General features: G+C 40.9%; 1 protein-coding gene across 3 annotated transcripts in view; it reads right to left on the reverse strand.

Moving 5' to 3' along the window:
* The window catches only part of ZNHIT6 (zinc finger HIT-type containing 6), a 109204-nt gene that overhangs the window by 26149 nt on the left and 64192 nt on the right, over positions 1-18863 (reverse strand). For 2 of the 3 annotated variants that reach the window (XM_042462197.1, XM_042462199.1), the window contains one exon: positions 10338-12771. The exons of the other annotated variant lie outside the window; for it this stretch is intronic. Coding sequence is in view for 1 of the 2 variants with exons in the window: in XM_042462199.1 (XP_042318133.1) it covers positions 12746-12771 (26 nt within the window). In the remaining variant the exon portion in view is untranslated. Of the gene's footprint in view, positions 1-10337; positions 12772-18863 lie in introns of those variants that run through there. 3 annotated transcript variants of the gene reach the window in all.

Here is an 18863-nt window from a genome sequence, read left to right on the forward strand (position 1 = left end):
CACATCTCCCTGCAGTGTATTGCTCCTATTGGTGGGATACAAAAAAGGGCCCCTTTAGTTGACCTCAATCCTCAGGCAGGCATACGTAGGGAAAGGCACTCCTTCACGTATTGAGGTCTTATGAGGACAAAATATCACACTGAGGAATTTAGGGAGATCGACAAGGTACAAATATGGTAAAGGCAATTAACAAAAAACCCTTTGTTTTCAACATGTTAAAGGTTTTCTATGTTCGCTCAAGCTCCCAAATGCCAGGAGATTGCATTATTTGCGCAATGTAGATAGGAATACTGGTATCCTTCTACCTTGGAGCTGGACAGCTGTCAATGGCAGATTGGCAGACTTAAACCCCAGATTAAGCTGTTTAATGGAAGAAACTAATGAAGGATATGCAACTAAAATTGTAAGATGGTGGTTCCTAAACTTTGGTCCCTCCAGATGTTTTGGACTTCAGTTCTCAGAAGCCCCAGCCACCTTGACCAATAATGGAGAGTTCTGGGAGATGAAGTCTGGAAGACCAACGTTTGGGAACTACTACTATAAGACAACTGCAGCTTCCATTCCGTGCTTCAAGTATTCAAAGGGCAAACATCCCATGGACTGCCATCCACAAGGAATGGTAAAAATTGAAAGGGATGCTGAGAGTCATCCAGTTCAACCTCCTGCAAGACAGAAGCATTTTAAACCATTTCCTCTTTTAGTCAATTATGTGAGAAACAAGACAGGATGGTAGCTAGCACTGTGCTAGTGCCTGCACAAGAGTGTGCATGGAGACAATGCAATGTTTTGCACCACTACAGCAGCATTGTGGCAGTCACTTGCTCTGCCAGGGCCTGGCTGAAATCATCAAACAAAAAGGCCTTGGGCATGTGCCAAGTGGATTTCCTCCTAAATGAGTCACTTTGTGGAGTGGATTTTCAGATCAGGAGGTATAATGTCTTTGTAAGGCAAGGTGTCTAGGGGTCATGGAAGACATTTTCACCTTGCTTCTAGGCCTCCCTGGGCAATTTTAGGCAAAAAGAGACCTTTTTAAACAATAGGAATGGAGCGGAAGTTATTCCTGTTCATTTCCAATTCCAAAAAAGGCCTCTTCTGGCCTAAATTAACCTATCCTCCACCCCCTCAAATGTTGTGGAAATGCCCCCACAATTCCCAGAGGATATCTGGGGGGAATTTCTTTTTTAAAACCTGCTTTTTGTTCATCCTGGGGAGAGGCTGGGGCCACAAAAGCAGCCCTAAGAGAGACATGTGACATGCAGGACAAACTTTGCTCACTCCTGCCATGCGGCCAGGGTTCTCAACATTTTAAAGCTTTGAAGCAAGTCTGGCACCAGCAATCCTACTAGGTCAGGCAAGAATTCAAAGATATAGCCATGCTAGTCTGTGGAATCAATACATAGAGAGATCTTGTAGCACCTTTGAGGTGAACTAAAACAAAGAAATTGGCAGCATGAGCTTTCATATACTTCAGTCTACTTCCTAATGCATCTGAGGAAGTACAGTCGTCCCTCTGGATTTGCGGCTGTGGGATTCACGGATTTGGTTATTTGTGAGTGCCTAGCTGTGTGCACATGCACTCCTCCCGCTCTGTCCCTCCCATGGTTTTCCCCTGTGAGTGAGGGAAAAGCTGAGGACAGAGGAAACAGCTGGGAGCTATTTGAGCTCCCTGAAGCCTTGGGACTGAAGAAGAAAGTGGCCAGCACACCCTCCTTCCTTCGCTCCCAAGGTTTAAGAGAGGTCCCTGGACCTTTCTCAAACTTTGGGACTGAAGGAGGAAGTGGCCAGCATAGGTTCCCCTGCCCTCCCAGCACCTCAAACTGCTTGCTAGAGCTGTTTGAAGCTTTGGAAGGGAAATGCGCGGATGCGCGCTATTCCCCCCTTTATTAATTTTTTGGATTCACGAGGTCCTCCGTCCCTAATTCCTGTTAATCCGGAGGGAAGACTGTAGACTGAAGTCTACAAAAGCTCATGCTGCCAAATTCTTTCTTTCAATTAGTCTCAAAGGTGCTACAAGATCTTTCTATGTACTAGGTCAGGCAAGGGTGTGACATCTCTCTTGTCATATTTTCTTCTGCCAATAAGTGTATTTTGTTTGAAAGGATACCCCCATCACCTCTGCTACTCTGTATACCAATGGAAGGAGAAGGGGCTGCAACTGGAAAAGTCAGTAAGTTGGCGTTTATCTGCTGAATGGAAAAGTAATATATTTTTTTGCCCAGGGAATCCTACCATTCTTAGTTCTAACCTTGCCCTTAGCCCCAGGACATTGTGCCAAGGCTTAAAAAGGCAGAGAACAACCCCATGGGTTTTTGGGAGTAGCCTGGTGGCTTTTGGACTTTGGCCTCCAAGGCAACTACCTCTACTGCCCAGTTTGGTGGGGAAAACCAGGCAAGTGCCATTTGTTAACAGCAGCCTCTTAGGCTGCATTTGCACTGCAGAAATAATCCAGTTTGTCACCACTTTTAATTGCCATGGCTCAATGTTATGGGATTCTGGGAACTGAAATTTGCTGTGGCACCAGAACTCTCTGACAGAGAAAGAAAAATCATAGAATCACAGAGTTGGAAGAGACCACAAGGGCCATCCAGTCCAACCTCCTGCCATGCAGGAAATCTCAACAAAGCATCCCCGACAGATGGACATCCAGCCTCTGCTTAAACACCTCTAAAGAAGGAGACTCCACTACACTCCGAGGAAGGAGTGTGTTCCACTGTCAAACAGCCCTTACTGTCAGGAAGTTCCTCCTAATGTTCAGGTGGAATCTCTTTTCCTGGAGCTTGCATCCATTATTCCGGGTTCTAGTCTCTGGAGCAGCAGAAAACAAGCTAGCTCCCTCCTCAATATGACATCCCTTCCAGTAAACAGGGCTATCATATCATGATGCACAAAACTACATATCCCAGATTTCTGTAATGCTGAGCCATTGCAGTTAAAGTGGTGTCAGACTGGCTTATTTTTGTTGTGTGGATGCTGTCTAAGTTTCAGAAATGCTAGCATAATGGGACTTGATTTTTATCTCTTGTTCCACCTCTGATCCCAGAGCAATCCTCTAAATAGAAGGTAAGCAATTTGTGCCTACTCTCCAAATTGCTGGACTTTATTTCCCACCGTTCCCCATCCTTGGCTGTTCTGGCCTGGGCAAGTAGAAGATACAAGTTACCCATTGCATCCCTAGATCTGCTCTTTCTCCCCTGGAAGCCAGAATGGATACACACAGTGAACATGTTCCAAAAACTGTGGAGTCCCAGCCAAACATTTCATCTCCATTTGTCACTGAGCTTAAAATAACCAAACACCATTAAGGGACTTTCCAGCAAAATATGCAGCTCCATCACTTGTTTCCCACCCTTCCTCCCAAACCTCTGTATACATGCCTCCTTCTTCACAGGCCAGGGCCACCATGGTTGCAGCTTCCTCCCCACTCCCGTCCATCCTATGACCTTCAGTGTACCATAAAAGGAGAAACAGACCACACTCTCCCCAAGCCTTGAGATTCACAACCTACACCATATACAGTCACTGCCTTGCCCTAGGAAATCTTCTAGTTCAGTGACAAGAAGTGTCATCACCTTCCCCAAACCACAGTTCCAAGGATTTCTGGATATGAGCCATGCCTGTTTTTAAACTGGTATAAATGACATGTGATTTGGTAGCACAAAAGCATTTGGTATGTTTCTATGGGGTTGGTGGAATGGAATGAATGGAAGTAAATTCAGGCCTTTAGTTTTGCTCGATGATGATGATGATGATGATGATGATGATGAGTTCTATCCTGACTTTTCCCCAGAATGGGACAGACAGTGGCTTACAACAATTTAAAAAAAAAACACACTTAGAACTCCACAATATAAATCCATATCAAACAATAAAAATAAATCCATATTAATAACATATATCATTAAACACCCTCACCCCAGCACAACTATTAGTAATATCCAGTGTATTGTGTAAGACAGCTCTTCTATAGTAACTCATGAAATATCTGGTGAAACAGAAAAGTTTATTTCTCAGCAAAAAGAAAGCGAGGCAGAGGGTGCCAGTCAAACTTTTCTAGTGCAGAGGAGCATTAGAAAGCTTCCTTAACAAATTTCTGTTCACTTTACTGAATTGGCTGAGAGCCACAAGGGGCCACCCTTGTGCCACAGCAAGACAGATGACTACAGAAAGGACCCACAAGGCACCATGCAAGATTATGTCAGTTCGAGAAGCACAAGTCATTTACTACTGGGTGTTAACAGTGATGTTTATCACACTATGCTCTTAAAGAGGTACTATTCCAGTGTGACTCCTCCAGCAGCCTCCTGTTGCATGCTGGGATTGGCAGTTTTAAGGAGCTGAACTTCTCTGCCTGAGAATTCTAAATACCTCTCCTTAAAACTGCCAATCCCAGCATGCAACAGGAGGCAGCTAGAGGAGTCACACTGGAATAGTACCTCTTTAAGAGCTCGTCTGATAAACACCATAGTATCACTAAATCAACAGCATCCTCCCTTCCATTCTGTCCTCAGATTACAATTTACAGGAAGAATTTCATGTTGTCATATGAGAGGCTAAACAATGGGGGAAAATGAGCCAGAACACCCAAACTTTCACCCACCAGTTTCAACAATTCATTGCAAGAATTGTGTTTATCTATAATCTCTCTCACTCTCTCCAACATTTTAGTCACAATATTACAAATGTGTCAGTGCAAACACATATCCACCAGCAGCAACTTTACAGTACTCACAATGCTTCACACTCTACTGTGTCTTTTTTGTTTTTGTTGCGTGCCTTCAAGTCATTTCCAATTTATGGAGACCCTACGACCAACCTATCATGAAGTTTTCTTGGCAAAATTTGTTCAGAGGAGGTTTTCCATTGCCTTCCGCTGAGGCTGAGAGCATGTGACTTGCCCAAGGGGTTTCATTCCCCAGCTGGGGCATGAACCCTGGTCTCTAGATTTAAAGGTCAACACCCAAACCCCTACACCACACTAACTCTATTTTATAAAGCAACAATATAGCGGGTGGGGGGGGTGGGGGGGGGGGGGGGGGGGGTTTGGGGGGGGGGGTACAAGTCCCAGAATTCCTCAGCCACTCAAACCACTGCAAGGCACTCTAAGCCTGCTAAGACACATTTCAATGGTGGAGCTAAGAAGGTAGAATTTTTATCACAATTAACCAAACATTGCTGAAGGCCAAGTCCACAGTCACAACTGAGGCTAAAGGGATGAGGGATTGGGGGACAGGGGAACACAAACCACAAAGCACAGGTGGACAAACATGTCAAAGTTATTTAACGATGTTGCACTTTAAACATTATTTAATTATGTAACACTTAAAAGTAAAGGCCTAGCGTTTGTCAGCTGTCCAGGTGCCGCATTAACTGGCCAGAACACTGAACAACAGGAGCAAATTTACTCCTGGCTCAGCAAATGAGCAGAAGAACCAAGACTGTCGACAAAATGTTGCAGTGTGATGCAAACACATCCTGCAATACTCCTCACAATGGTTCCGGTCTTGCAGAGCTGTTCTGGGCTCTCAAGGGGGAAAGAAGAATTTCTAGAGTGGGAAACATATATGTTCCTATGGAGTGTAGTGCTAGAAGTCAGCCAGCCCTTAATTTTAGTGTTTTATAGTTATTTATGAGGTGAAAGTCTTAATTCCACGTGCCTCATTCTACTTTAACTTATCAAAGAGGGCCAGAACAAATCAATTTCTCATCTTCCTATGTCTTTAATTTTGGTTTTTTTATTTCACAAACAAACATTTTATGTTCTTATGTGAGGAAATGCTTGTTTAGGCAATCACTCACACAAATTATAATCCCTGGCACTGTGCCCCTGTTAGCCCTCTGCCCCCCCCCCCCACCTTCCTATCAACCACATTCTGGCTGAGAGGCACAACTGTTGGGGTTGAACATGAACAATGTCCATATGCGCTATGATTTGTAACCCTGTCTGCACATAAGCTTGCGTATATGGAACAGTCTTTTTCCTCTACAGATGACAGACCTTCCCCAACTCCATCCACCCACAAGTAAACGGCCAAGGGAGGGGCAGAAGACGCAGTCCTTCTCATCTGGCCTACAGATGTCTACGAGGAAGTTGCTCCCCACCCCTCCATCCCTGGAGTGGAGTCATTCACTCTCAGTCAGCATTTGCAAGTGATAGCTGGCAGTGCTTCACTTATCTGGTCTCTGGTCTAAACAATGAATGGAGCTTTCCTTGCCAGTGCGTTTGCCAGGGACCCAAATGACATCAGTGGGAGAAAAGCCATCCAGCCTCATCAAGTCTATGAAAACCTGCTGGAGTAAGGAGGATCTGGACCAGAAAGGGCTGCCAAGGCAAAGGGGAATAATCTCTCCATTCCACTTAGAATCATAAAGGTTAAAAGGGACCAGAAGGGCCATTTACTCTAACCCCTTGCCTTGCAGGAACCCACTATTAAAGAACCCTTGACTGGTGGTGTTCTAATCTCTATTTTAGAACTTACAATGGGGAAGAGTTGGCCAGACAGAATATCATTCGTTCTCTCTAAAGGCTGTACTGTCATCAATATTGCTGAAGAACACCTTCCCTTAAAGACTCCTGTTGAACAGCTTCAGGCTTTTAAAAAGGCTTCAGGCTTTTCTTTTAATTCATGAACTAAAGTACATCTGCACACCTCTGGTCTCTCCTGAGTAGAAAGAAGCTATTACTGTATATTTGGGTGACCCCATTTTGCTTCCAAGCATATAAGCACCCAACCAGTTAGGTTCACTCTTAGTGAGAGTGATACTGACTCACCATTTTTAACTCATCAACACTAAATTTTCAGACTTTGTCTTAAAAAAAGAGAAATCAAGGAAAAACCTTTGGAAACCTGATGTGGCCAGTCTGCAAAGCACTCAACAGAAAGAAACTTCTTGCATTTCTTTCACCCTAGACCCCCATTGTTTACAATGTGCCAGTGATTTCAAATGTTTTTTCTTATTAGGTTTTCTTCCATCTGAACACATGTATGGGATACTTCAATGGGTGCAGCCGACCATATGGATGCTTGATCCAAGCTCTTCTTGGTGAATTAGGACAAGGCTGGGAATTACTTTCTGGGACTCAGAGGTTGACAGATCAGTGAGGCAGGATTGTGCACTCCCCTTCTGAAAATGACCATCTCTAGGTAACCTTCCACCAGGTTCCCACTCCAATTCTGAAGAGATGATAGAAATCCTGAACTATTTTGCTGCGTACTGAGGAACTACCTATAAACAGACTACAGGTGCATCTACACTGTAGAAGTAATGCAGTTTGATACTACTTTAGCTGTCATGGCACCATTCTTCAGATTTGTAGCTTTGTGAGGCACCAGCACTCTTTGGCAGAGAAGGCTAATGACCTTGTAAAACTACAAATTCCAGTATTCCATATGGATGGAAATACAGCACTTAAAATGGTGTCAAACTGCATTATTTCTACCATGTAGATGTACTCTAAATGAAAATTTAAAAAAGACAGAAGTACTGTTGTAGTTAGAGAACCTACTGACCTTGGGAAGGAATTAGTCCTCCTCCCCAATATTCAAATACATAACTGTGGGAGTATACCTTGATCAAACACTACTTTTGGATACCTAGAAGGCAATGATGATGAGGAATGCTGTAATGCTGATAAAACCAACCACACCCTTTGCTAAAGAAACAGACTTGTCTAAATTCACAAATGCTTTTGAACCTTCAAATGGATTATCATAACATAATTCATGTATGGCTGACCCTGGAGGATCTGTAAATTCCAGCTGGCTCCCAATGCTTCCACTCCTCTGTTCTGTGGTGTGTGGTAGTTGGTTGTTGGATCTACACTATTCTTTCTCAGACTGATTCAATGTGCTGTTTCTGGCCCCTTAGTAACTTGGGAACTAGGTACTGTACATGTCTTCTCTCACATAGTCCCCCCTTTGTTCAATCACTGGAGGGTGGACCTGAACCACATTTGGTACGTATCCCATTTTGATGCTACTTACTCTTATACCACTTGGACTTTCACATACAACCAAGGAAAGTGGGAAATGGTATTGCTCTAGAGACACTACGTACTATTGCAACAGTTAAGTCAGAACTGGGTGACATCAGAGAGTTTGGGGATCAATTTCAGACTTCCAAGTCTCATTGAAATCTGATCCACCCACTACCTACCCACCTTCACAGCTAAAGTCCAGCATCATAGCAACAGTCAGAAGTAGGGTTTGTTTTTGAACTTCCAACCGTAGAAAAACCACACACTGCTAAAATAAGACCCCTCTGTGTGTGTTTGTGTGTGGGCCCAAGTTAAGACTACCAAAGTACATCAGCCAAGGAGAAAAACAATATTTATTTGAAATCTAGCCTAACAATAAGCCATAGGAATCAAAAGATCACTCTCAAAGCTATGACCGCTGCATTGAACTTTCACAACTAAGAAATAAATTTGAAGAGCACGGTTCAATCAGTCCTAGGCATCTGCTTATATTAAGTCTTTTAAATAAGTTGCTGGTGTCATTATTCTTCTGGGTCACAGGAGCACCTGGCAAAGTCCACCCTCTAACCCAATGGAGGGCAACTTTGGAAGGATAGGGGCCACATTACTTCCTAGAGACCTTGAAGGGCAGTGTCCCTAACACACCTACTCCTGCCGAAACATTAAAATATTGTAAAAATATTTTTTAGTCCCCAAAATCTTCAAGGGGACATGGGAGATATTTAAACCATGTTCTGGAGCCATGTTTCTTGCCCATTTTCGACCCAAGAGAAGAAGTAACACCCTGTTATTTATGTGCTCCAAAAAAAAGCAACCCTCTCATGGGCACACATTGGCTCAGGACGCCACCCTAAAATACCCCCTAGAAGTTATTTGAGGGCATTTGTAGGCAAAAAATTATTTTCTTAAAATATTTGCATTTTTTACATGCCCACATGTAAAAAATTGGGGGGGGGGCAGAGGGCTTTCTAACACAGGAGTTTATGACACAGGAGGCTAAGTGCTCAAATCCCATGCAGAAACAGGATTTAAATCCTGGAAAAATCCCGCAAAAGCAGGATCATTTTCAGACTCATTGGGGGCACTGAGCATTAATCTGATATTAATCTGCACAGGAAGTGGACAAAATTGGCTGCTTTATAATCCCAAAAGTAAAAAGCAGCCGATTTTATCCACTTCCTGTGTGGGGTTAATGTCAGATTAATGCTCAGTGCCGCTGACGTCATCTGAAAATGATCCTGCTTTTTCAGGATTTGTCCACTTTCAGTGCAGAATGCCTCCCAACGTCATCTGAAAAAGATCCCGTTTTTGTGAGATTTCCCCAATTCCCGTTTTTGCATGGCATAAACTCCTTAGTGGAAATGCCCTCCACACTCTCCCAGAGGCCATTTGGGGAACATTTTGAAGAAAAAAGAAAAAGAAAAAAAAGAAAAGAAAAGAAGAATAACCCCAGTAGGTCTGAGCATCACAAAAATGGCCCTGAGGTCTGCATGTGGTCTTTAGGCCTCTGAACCAAAATATGGTGTTGGGTCTCACAGATCTTTTTGCCATTTACAGGACCAAATGTCCCCTCTCCCAATTTATGACTGATGCTCATCTACAAAGTCCTGTTGTGTCACTTCATAATGGAGTGGAGGTGATTCTGTGCCAAAAAAAAACTATGGCAGGTCTACTAAGCTGTGAGTATGATTTCAAGTGCAGCCTGAGAGTCAAATTGAATGTCTGTCTTCTGAGGACAAGCTGAGGAATGGCTCATCAGGTAGCCAACTGGCCAAAGCTGCTGTGAAGACAATGACAGTATGCAATAGTGATGAACTGCATCAGTGGACTACCCCATGAAAGAAATCATGGATCTTTCAGAGTATTCAAGGTGAGTGAAGCTGAAGAGAAGCCACAGCCTAGTACTGTGAATAACACTGGGGAGTTTTTGCAGCTCGTGCTGTGCATGAGTGTCAATCATGAAGAGAATAGGAGCTTTAATTATAGCAATTTTGCCTAGTGGGGATTTAGCAGTTTCCGTTGTTTAAACATTTCTTTCATCCATCATACAACTGAATTATAATGCCTATATAACAACTGATTAAGGTTTTTGGTCAAATGAATTCCAAGAAACTAGAGAAAGGAAGTGTTATCCCTGTTTCTTTCCTTTTTTAAAAAAAATAATTTTAACTGTTATATATTTACATTCAGACATCCAAGTATAGCTCAGTTAATGATGTAGATGTGTTTATGGGCATTACTTCTGTAACAGAAAATTTGATATCAGAAGCAGAAGTAACACTGACAGAACAGAGATAGATTCCTATACCACAAAAAAGAAAGAAAGAAAAAAAGAGCAGTGCAACATGTTTCCATAAACCTTTTATCCAAAACAGTATGCACATGTGAAAGTAAGGCTTGCATAAGTTACAAAAAGCATTTTTGAACCCTCTATGGTTCACCTGAAAGCTTCTTCCAAAATGTATTGAGGAATTATTTTCCCTTCATTTTATTTATCAGTTCCATTTTGGTGGTCATATCTATGGGTTTTTAAAAAATATCTGATTTCCCGATTTCTCTGTTTTGCTCTTCACACATGCTCAGTAGGGGATTCTGGAGGCAGCGGCTGTTTACCTTGCCTGTTGTAGGCTTGCACATACAATTATAGTAAGATCGACTACAGTTGAACTCCATTCTTTCCCAGCTTAAACTTTACTGCATTGTTTACTGCAGACACATTGCTACAACCTGATACTAAAATATGTGTTTCTCCAGACCTCCATCTTCAGCTTCCCAGTTCCAATGCTAATAAAATTCTTCCAGCTAGGCAGAGGAAACAACGGGCCGGGCTAGCATAAAAAGACTTATAAAAAGATGCTTCTTTGTCAGAGGATTTATTAACAGCGCCTGTACTCGGCTAGATTTGGCAAAATTCATTTTTAGAACTGTACATTTTTCTGCAGTAAAGAAAAGAGTATGTAATCCTGGAATAGCTTGCTTTCAATTTGTAAGACTCAACAAACTATCATCAACCAGAATGAAAGTCACTTACAAATTGAAGGCACTACGAAGAGTAATACAGAGTTCTTGGCTAAACAGAATACAGAAAAGGGTACTTCTAGGAAAACCAATTAGCAAACTGAAATATGTGAATGGCGAAAATGACTCAGATTATTATAAAGATACCTAGTTTCCATATTTTGAGGGGTTTTTTTTCATTCTAGAAATTCATGTTATGGCCCACTATACAATCAATGGCAACATCAGAAGGACAACAGATAAGGACATGACGGTAAATGTACATAATTAGGGAAGAATTCAAACTCTGTAGAAGTTTATGTAGTTTTTGAACTATTTGTTCTGTTCATTGTGATTACTGATTTCCACTTTTAAAAATGCTAATTTAATAAAACAACACACTGAAATAACTGGATGGAGGAAAATCAGGTCCTAGTAAGCCTAACCTAGGCCAGAGCAGAGCAAATAATTTAAAAAAAAATTTTTTTTCGGAATTCTGCTACGAATTTCAATATTTCTGTAAGGGAGACATATTCTTGTACCGAGGAAAATATTAAACCTAAAACAAAAGAGCATAGGCTGATTTTAAGTTGTGCCCTCTGATTCAATAAAACGGTGAAAGCATGGTGTCCTATGAAGGATTTTCTGTGGAAGAATCATCTGTATCTGATATATTTCAAGTTGCAGATTTTGTATAAAATTGTGGCCAAAAGGAGGATATGCAGCAGCCAGCAATTTCGCCAAAGACATTTTAGGGGGCTGTTGTGACGTCTTACTTAGCTTCCTGTGTACTATGAGTATTTTGTTTTTTCCAGCAAATACTAAAATTCATATAACATTGGCAGCAAAGGACACCACAAGACACTCACATTGATATAATGGGAGAAAAGTTATGTGGGTCACCAGACTCTCCAAATGAAGATTCATGTTGCATATTGTGGAAAAGCAGCTTCAGAAATGAATAAAAAGAAGGTGGACTTTCATAAAATTAATTGAAAGTGTCCAAGAAATGGAATTAAAACTGGAGAAAGTCCACATATGATGATTGCTGGGAAAAACAAAGATGGATTTCATCTGCAGTACAGATGTAGCAATAAACCAATGTGTAGGATTGGAACTATCTGCCTTGCTATTAACACACATCCTGCAATCAGTTATGTGACACACAATTGTCATCTCAGTACTATATTCTATATACAAGCGACACAGCAGATTTGAAAAGTCATTTATATTCTAAAAATGTGTTCTCTGGGAAGGCTGCGCTTGTTGGAATCCAAGGCCATAGGATTCAAGTACTGCAATTCCAAACTGAGTTCAGAATGGACTAGTTAGGTATCAGTGAGGAAGACATTCTGATCCTTCCAACCAAAACACCAAACCAGAATTCTTTAAAATATGCCTGATTCTTTAGAAGTCTGGATTACTAGACACAAGACAGAGCTTTAGTGCACCTTTTCAATGTTGTTCCTGCTGGAAATGGAAATGGCAAACAAGCCCTTTGTGTGTTCCTTGTGATGTTTGAATCTGGAACTCTGGATTGTCAAGTATAGTTAACTTTCACAAGCACATGGGGCTTTTGGATACATAAAAAAGAAATCATATAGTGGTTTCTTACCCATGGAGAGATGGAGAACAAGTCTTTATAAAAAGGGGAAATATTCACAGTAGCCTCCCTTTGAAAATGTTGATCTAGGTGATTCTCAGATAAATGTTACAGATTGTTCATGAAAAATCCTTTAGTCACTAGTGTCTCCTTGCAGAACACAGCAGGAATCACTGACATAGGTATGTGAGAATTGCTGCAATGGGAAAAGAAAAAAGACCCAAGAAAATAATATGAAAGGCCTTGAGAAGAAAAGAAATTGTACTGTCACAGTAGATTATTAATTGAAACTGTCTGCTGTTGTTGTTGTTTGCCTTCAAGTCATTTCCAACTAATGGTGACCCGAGGCAACCTTATCACAGGGTTTTCTTGGCATGATTTGTTCAAAGGGAGGTTGCCTTTGCCTTCCTTGAAGGCTGAGAAAGTGTGACTGGCTCAAGGTCACACAGTGGATTTCCATGGCCAAGCAGGGAGAAATTCAAACCCTGGTTTCCAGAGATGTGGTCCAGCGCTCAAACTACTACACCATGTTGGCTCTTTCCTGTCTATCTTGCCAGAATTCTTTAAATTTCCAGTTGGCTACAACTCATTGGGGTAGCTCAAGTGCCTGGCTTTCACACCACTTGACTTATAATTTATTTTTATAGGCCCCAAGGCCCTTCAAACAGAGCTAGATAAGCATGTTTTTGAGCGAGACCTAACAGTTGCATCAGTCTACTTAGTTTTCCCAGCTGAGAGTTTGTGACTTGGAGCAATGTTCAAATCTCTGGAATCAGACCTGCAAGTGATGTCTTATTATTCCTCCCCCAACTAAAGAGGGTAGCATTACAAATTCAACTGCAGCACAATGTAATTAAAATTAAAATTTTCACAGTCCTATCCATTTTATTTAAGCAACAGCAACATATTCTGAGGAATATTTACTTTTCCCCCTTCTTAAAAAAAAAAAGAAAGAAAAGAAAGAAAGAAATCTCCAAATACAGTCTCCTTGCATAGCACCCATTTCCTAAGCACAGGGCACACAAGGTTATAGGTGGCTGGGCCAGGGGAACTCCACATGCCTGCATGCCACTGAGCATTGTTCTCTGGAATTTGCAAAGCAGGGTAGGTGGGAATTTGGAGGCTTGCCAATGCTAGCAGAAAATCCATGAGCCAAGACTTTGTACCTCCTGGCATTTCTGAAAAACCAGGAAGCTCTTAGCTAGCATCCTGGTATGGCAGAAGCTTGTATGGGTGCCCAGAGAACACCCTCGGCATTGCAGCACAAGGGAAACAGCATGACATTAGTCTATATACATCTGTGAAAATTTCTCAAGAGGCAACAAAGGTCATTGCTCTCTTTCCCTCAAAGAAGCTATCTGGTTATTAAGAAATGTATAGTGCCATTATCTGTATGCATGTTGTTTGTCTTCGTTTTAGACTTACGGCGACCCTATCACATGAGAAGACAGTGTGATGACTTCTAGATAAATCTGTGTAATGGGTATACAATTCTAAATGAAGCTATTAAGCAAGTTTGCAATTCACTGCACACACTTAGAAATTAGGATTTTATTTAATTTAAAAGTATGGATTAAATGGAAGTGTGGGATCCCAATATGGCACAGCATAAGGCTAATCTAAAGAATGCAAGCACTTATGCTTTGATTTCTAAACTGGAAAAAGCTTGGCAGCACAGTACTGGCTCTGAATTAATACAAAGTCTTCAGTGACACATACATGGAACTTGAGGTATGTAGCCACTCTATTTGCACATTTCTATCGCACATGCCCTATCTGACATGCCCTATTTGACTAACAGTGGCAATAAGAATTAGAAATGGCAGTGCCATACTGATACTGGAATTTATACCGAATGCATTGGGATTAGGAATTCCCAACGTTAGTCCCGTCCGAAAGAACAGCTTTTGTGGGATACTTTGAGACACATATCCTACAAATCAGTCCAAGTTGCCCAGCTAAGGAAAAATACAACATGTTGTTTCTGCTCACAATTTCTCTGAATTACATACAAATGTATATCCTAACCTCACAACAGTGACACCATAGCTAACACTTCTTAGCACTGCATAGAAAGAGGCACCAGTAATCCCCTTTTAAATGTCTTATCATGAAAATCCTATGTTGAGACAATCCAAAATGAAATGAGATTGTGCCAGAAGATGAAACTCCCAGGTTGGATGGCTCTCAATGAGCTACTAGGGTACATGAGAGGACAACTACAAATAGTGCAGGGGCTAATCTCGCAGCTGGATTCAAGCTGAAAGGATATTCAGTTGCTCAGAGGTAAAAGGAAAGTCCAAAGCTGTATAACACATATCACAGGAGCATGGAATGTGAGAAGCATGAATCAGTTAGACCTAGTAACACAAAAAAATGGAATCTATAAACATTTATTTATTTACAGTATTTTCATTTGTATGTTGCCTTTCTCTCAGAATGAGACCCAAGGAAGGTTCCAAAAAGAATTGGTTAAAAAGTCTAATAATAATAATTTTAAAAATCCAATTAAAATCCCCACAAAAGCCAAATAAATAAATAAAACCCACATCTAAATAAGAATCTTCCCTGCTTACTCATTTAAAGCCTGTTTGAACAAAAATGTCTTTGCTTGCCAGAGAAAAGAAAGCAGGGAGAATGATAGCGTAGCCTCTTGCAGAAAGGAGTTCCAGGGGTTTCCCTTATGTCCTCACCAAGAGGACCTGTGATGGTGATGAGATTCTGATGATGATGAGTTTGTATGGGGAGATACAGTCTTTCAGATAACTTGTAAACATTAGAATACTTGGATGAGCAAGCTAAACTGGACAGGATTGAGACATTTTATGTCCGATAATTTCACAGTATTTTGGAAATGAAAGGGCCTGAAGAGAGGCCAAAATACAACACTTTGGAGGTATGCTGTTTAAATGAGACCCGCATCTTAAGAGGACAGAAGTCCTTAGGACTGGAGAGTGGCTTTGGCGCGGCTTCCTTAGGACACATGCAGCATTTAAACAACATAAATCCAAAGTGACCTGAAGCAGCTTTATTTTGGCCTCTCTGTTCGGGCATGAAAATCTAAGAAGAAGTTGGGTGGCATTAATAGTGAGGAAATATGTAGCAAAAGCAGACAAAGAAGATAATGCAACGTCTGGCTGAATAATATCAATAAGGCCTCTGAGGAAACTCGTCAATATAACCATAATCCAAGTTTATGCTCTAACTACAGGGGTAGAAGAAGAAGAAATTGAAAGATTCTGTGGTGGACTAGGGGGAACTTGATCACACACCAAAACAAGACTGTTAATCATAGGTAAATGGGATGCAAAAAACAGGAATCAGAGCAGAATCAAAAACTGTGGGGGAAAATGGCCCTGGATTCAGAAATCAAGCAGGAGAGTGCTTGAATTGTGTGAGGCTAACAGTTTGTTCATGGCAAACATATTCTTCAGGCAACAAAAGATGCGACTGTATATACGGAAATCACCCAAATGGCCTAGATAGCAATCAAATAAACTACATAACTGGAAGCAGAAGATGGAGAAGCTCAATTCTCTCAGCAAAACAAGACCAGGAGCCCATGAACTGTTAAAAATTAGCGTAATGCTAAAGTACGCTAAACCAATCATTGTGCCAAAATATAATCTGAAGAACAACCCTGTAGAATTTAAAAACAACATAAAAATAGATTTGCTCTATTAAGGCAGTGATTGGGAGCCATAAGAACTCTGGACTGAAACCAGGGATTTTGTTGGTGAGGAATACAAAACGACATAATCGGCAGCCAAAAAGAAAGAGACACCTCAATGGATGACAGATGAAATTCTTCAAGCAGTTAAGGACAGACAAGAAGCTAAAGTAAAAGGGGACAGAAATAGTCAGAACCCTGAACCTAGAATCAAGTTTGGATCAATGGATCCATGGTTTTGCAATGCATGCAGCAGAATGGGGGATGACCTTCAATAGTAAAAGCCTCAGAAAAAACAATGCTATTTCCAGTGGCTAAGCCAGACAGAAATAAAAAGCAAGAGTGCAGGCTTGCTACCACATAAAACAGCTTGGCAAGAAAAAAACTACCTAATGTATATGACAATTTCCTCCACTGCATCCACCTATTTCATTTGTGTGCATTTATGCAGTGTGGTATTTGTTGCAATTTCTTGTTTGTTTCTCTTGCATACATCTGATTTCCTTTTCACTGCAAACATCCATGAAATAATACCATATGCTCTGCCATAGCAACATTCTAATACAAACACAGACTAATCTTTGTTCACTGGAGTACACAGACCATTTTTTTCCTTATTAACACAATCTGCATCTGTATACAGTTCAACCAAATTCCATAGCAACCACACAAATACAAATGAATGGTTTTGGGTGCTTTTGAAAAAAACATTTTCCGGGAAATAGCTTGGAACGTAAAGGCAGAATGCACTGTTTGTAAGCAAACACAGCTTGAACTGGGTAGAACTCCTGGCTATAAATTGATTCTTTGCAACCTTCTTCTAGCAAAATGAGTCCTTAACTTCTGTTAACTAGAATATTGAGATTTTCATCTGTGGGTCAAATGTGATCCACTGTATCACTTATATTGACTCAAAAATAATATTGCAAGTTGCATCCCTAAAAAAATAATAATAATAGACTATCCATTTAAACCTAACAGGAAAGCTGCAGAACTAAAACCACCTGTAAATCCCACTGAAATTAGGGAGATTTATTAAATTTATTGGGAAGATTTATTAAGTTTGCATGTAATGGAAGAAATAAAATAAAATGCTTTAAATGGTAAATTTCCACTAGTATCATTATTACATGCAACTAAGAAAGGAAGACAAAAACAATTAGAGGCAAAAGTCAATTTAAAAGGTAAGAAGACAAAACACCCCAAACATTTCCAATTTTAGCAATCAGAAATATATGGCTCTCTAAATGGCCTTTGCCTCAATAATCTGACTTCATTTGAGTGTGAAGAAAATATTCAATTTACCTTTCAGAAAATATGTTTGCAAAATAACTAGGACAGATAGGGTTTATATTTGGAGGGGAGGGGAATACATCTCATCATCTTATACCATGTACAGCTGCATATATTATCACATGATAGTATCAGAATGGTGCATGTGGTGACTCACAAAAATTTTACTGGATGTAGAGATCCCATCCTAAGTATTGCTAGCTCACTGAATAGGAAGAGATGTCCATCTGCAATTTCACAGCGGCAGTGTCATAGCTTAGAAGTAAATAATATTTTGTCTAGAAGCTTATGATCAGAGATTCAGGGTGTTAGGGGTACTTGAGAACTGCCTCTCTGTACACATTCAAGGTGGGTGCTGGGAACCCATTTGTAGCCTGATAATGTGGCGAGCCAATTTGATTCAATTGGCAAAACATGGTAAAACTCTATCTACTTGTTATCCCATATTCTGCCTGTGCTTCAGGCTTTTGTCATCTACGTATACAGAGAAGAAAATCTGCATCTTCCTCCATGTCATTCTACATTGGAACTCCCAATATTGTTGGATAGTAGCTCCCTTACTTTGGCTTGCAATCCAACAACATTTTGGGGAAACCACATGATTTCCACCTCTCAGATATAGGCTATTCCTAGCTAAAATCAGAATTTTACATATGCTGGAACAAAGTTACATTGAGTACATCACTCTGTGGTTACTGTATTTCAGTTAATTCCGATCACACACAAAATTTCTTCTATGATTTCATCTCAGTGAATGATGTGATTTTTATCAATAGCAAAACCAATGTGTTCATTCTTTTCCCCTTCAAGAAGTATGTCTAAGAAATAGGACTACCATTTAGAGCATCTTTAGGAAGTAGTGAAGTGAATATACTTCAGACCAAGTTTGCTTTTTCCTTCTACAGTGGTACCCCGGGTTACGAAATTAATTCGTTCCGCGGTTAATTTCGTAACCCGAAATACCTTCGTAAGCCGAATTCCCATAGGCGCTAATGGAAAAATAGCTCTCTGCTGCCCTCCGGTGGCGGAAAATAGCGCCGCGGTTTTTTCGTAACCCGAAGAAACCTTCGTAAGCCGAAGCAATAAATCCCTATGGGATTTTTTCGTATCCCGAAAAATTCGTAACCCGGCGCATTCGTATCCCGGGGTACCACTGTATTTAAAATCTTCTGGAACTGCCCATAGTCCCTGCTGATAGTTTTGGCTAGACAGATTGTTGCTCATACTCAGTATGCCAGGTTCACAAATGCTAATTTTAAGGGTCTTCAGAACAGGCAGCAGACACACTTGCAGACACACTCCAAGAATGGTTTGGTTGTTATTTC

Source organism: Sceloporus undulatus, chromosome 4 (assembly GCF_019175285.1).
Source record: "Sceloporus undulatus isolate JIND9_A2432 ecotype Alabama chromosome 4, SceUnd_v1.1, whole genome shotgun sequence".
In the NCBI taxonomy this organism is placed as follows: Eukaryota; Metazoa; Chordata; class Lepidosauria; order Squamata; family Phrynosomatidae; genus Sceloporus; species Sceloporus undulatus.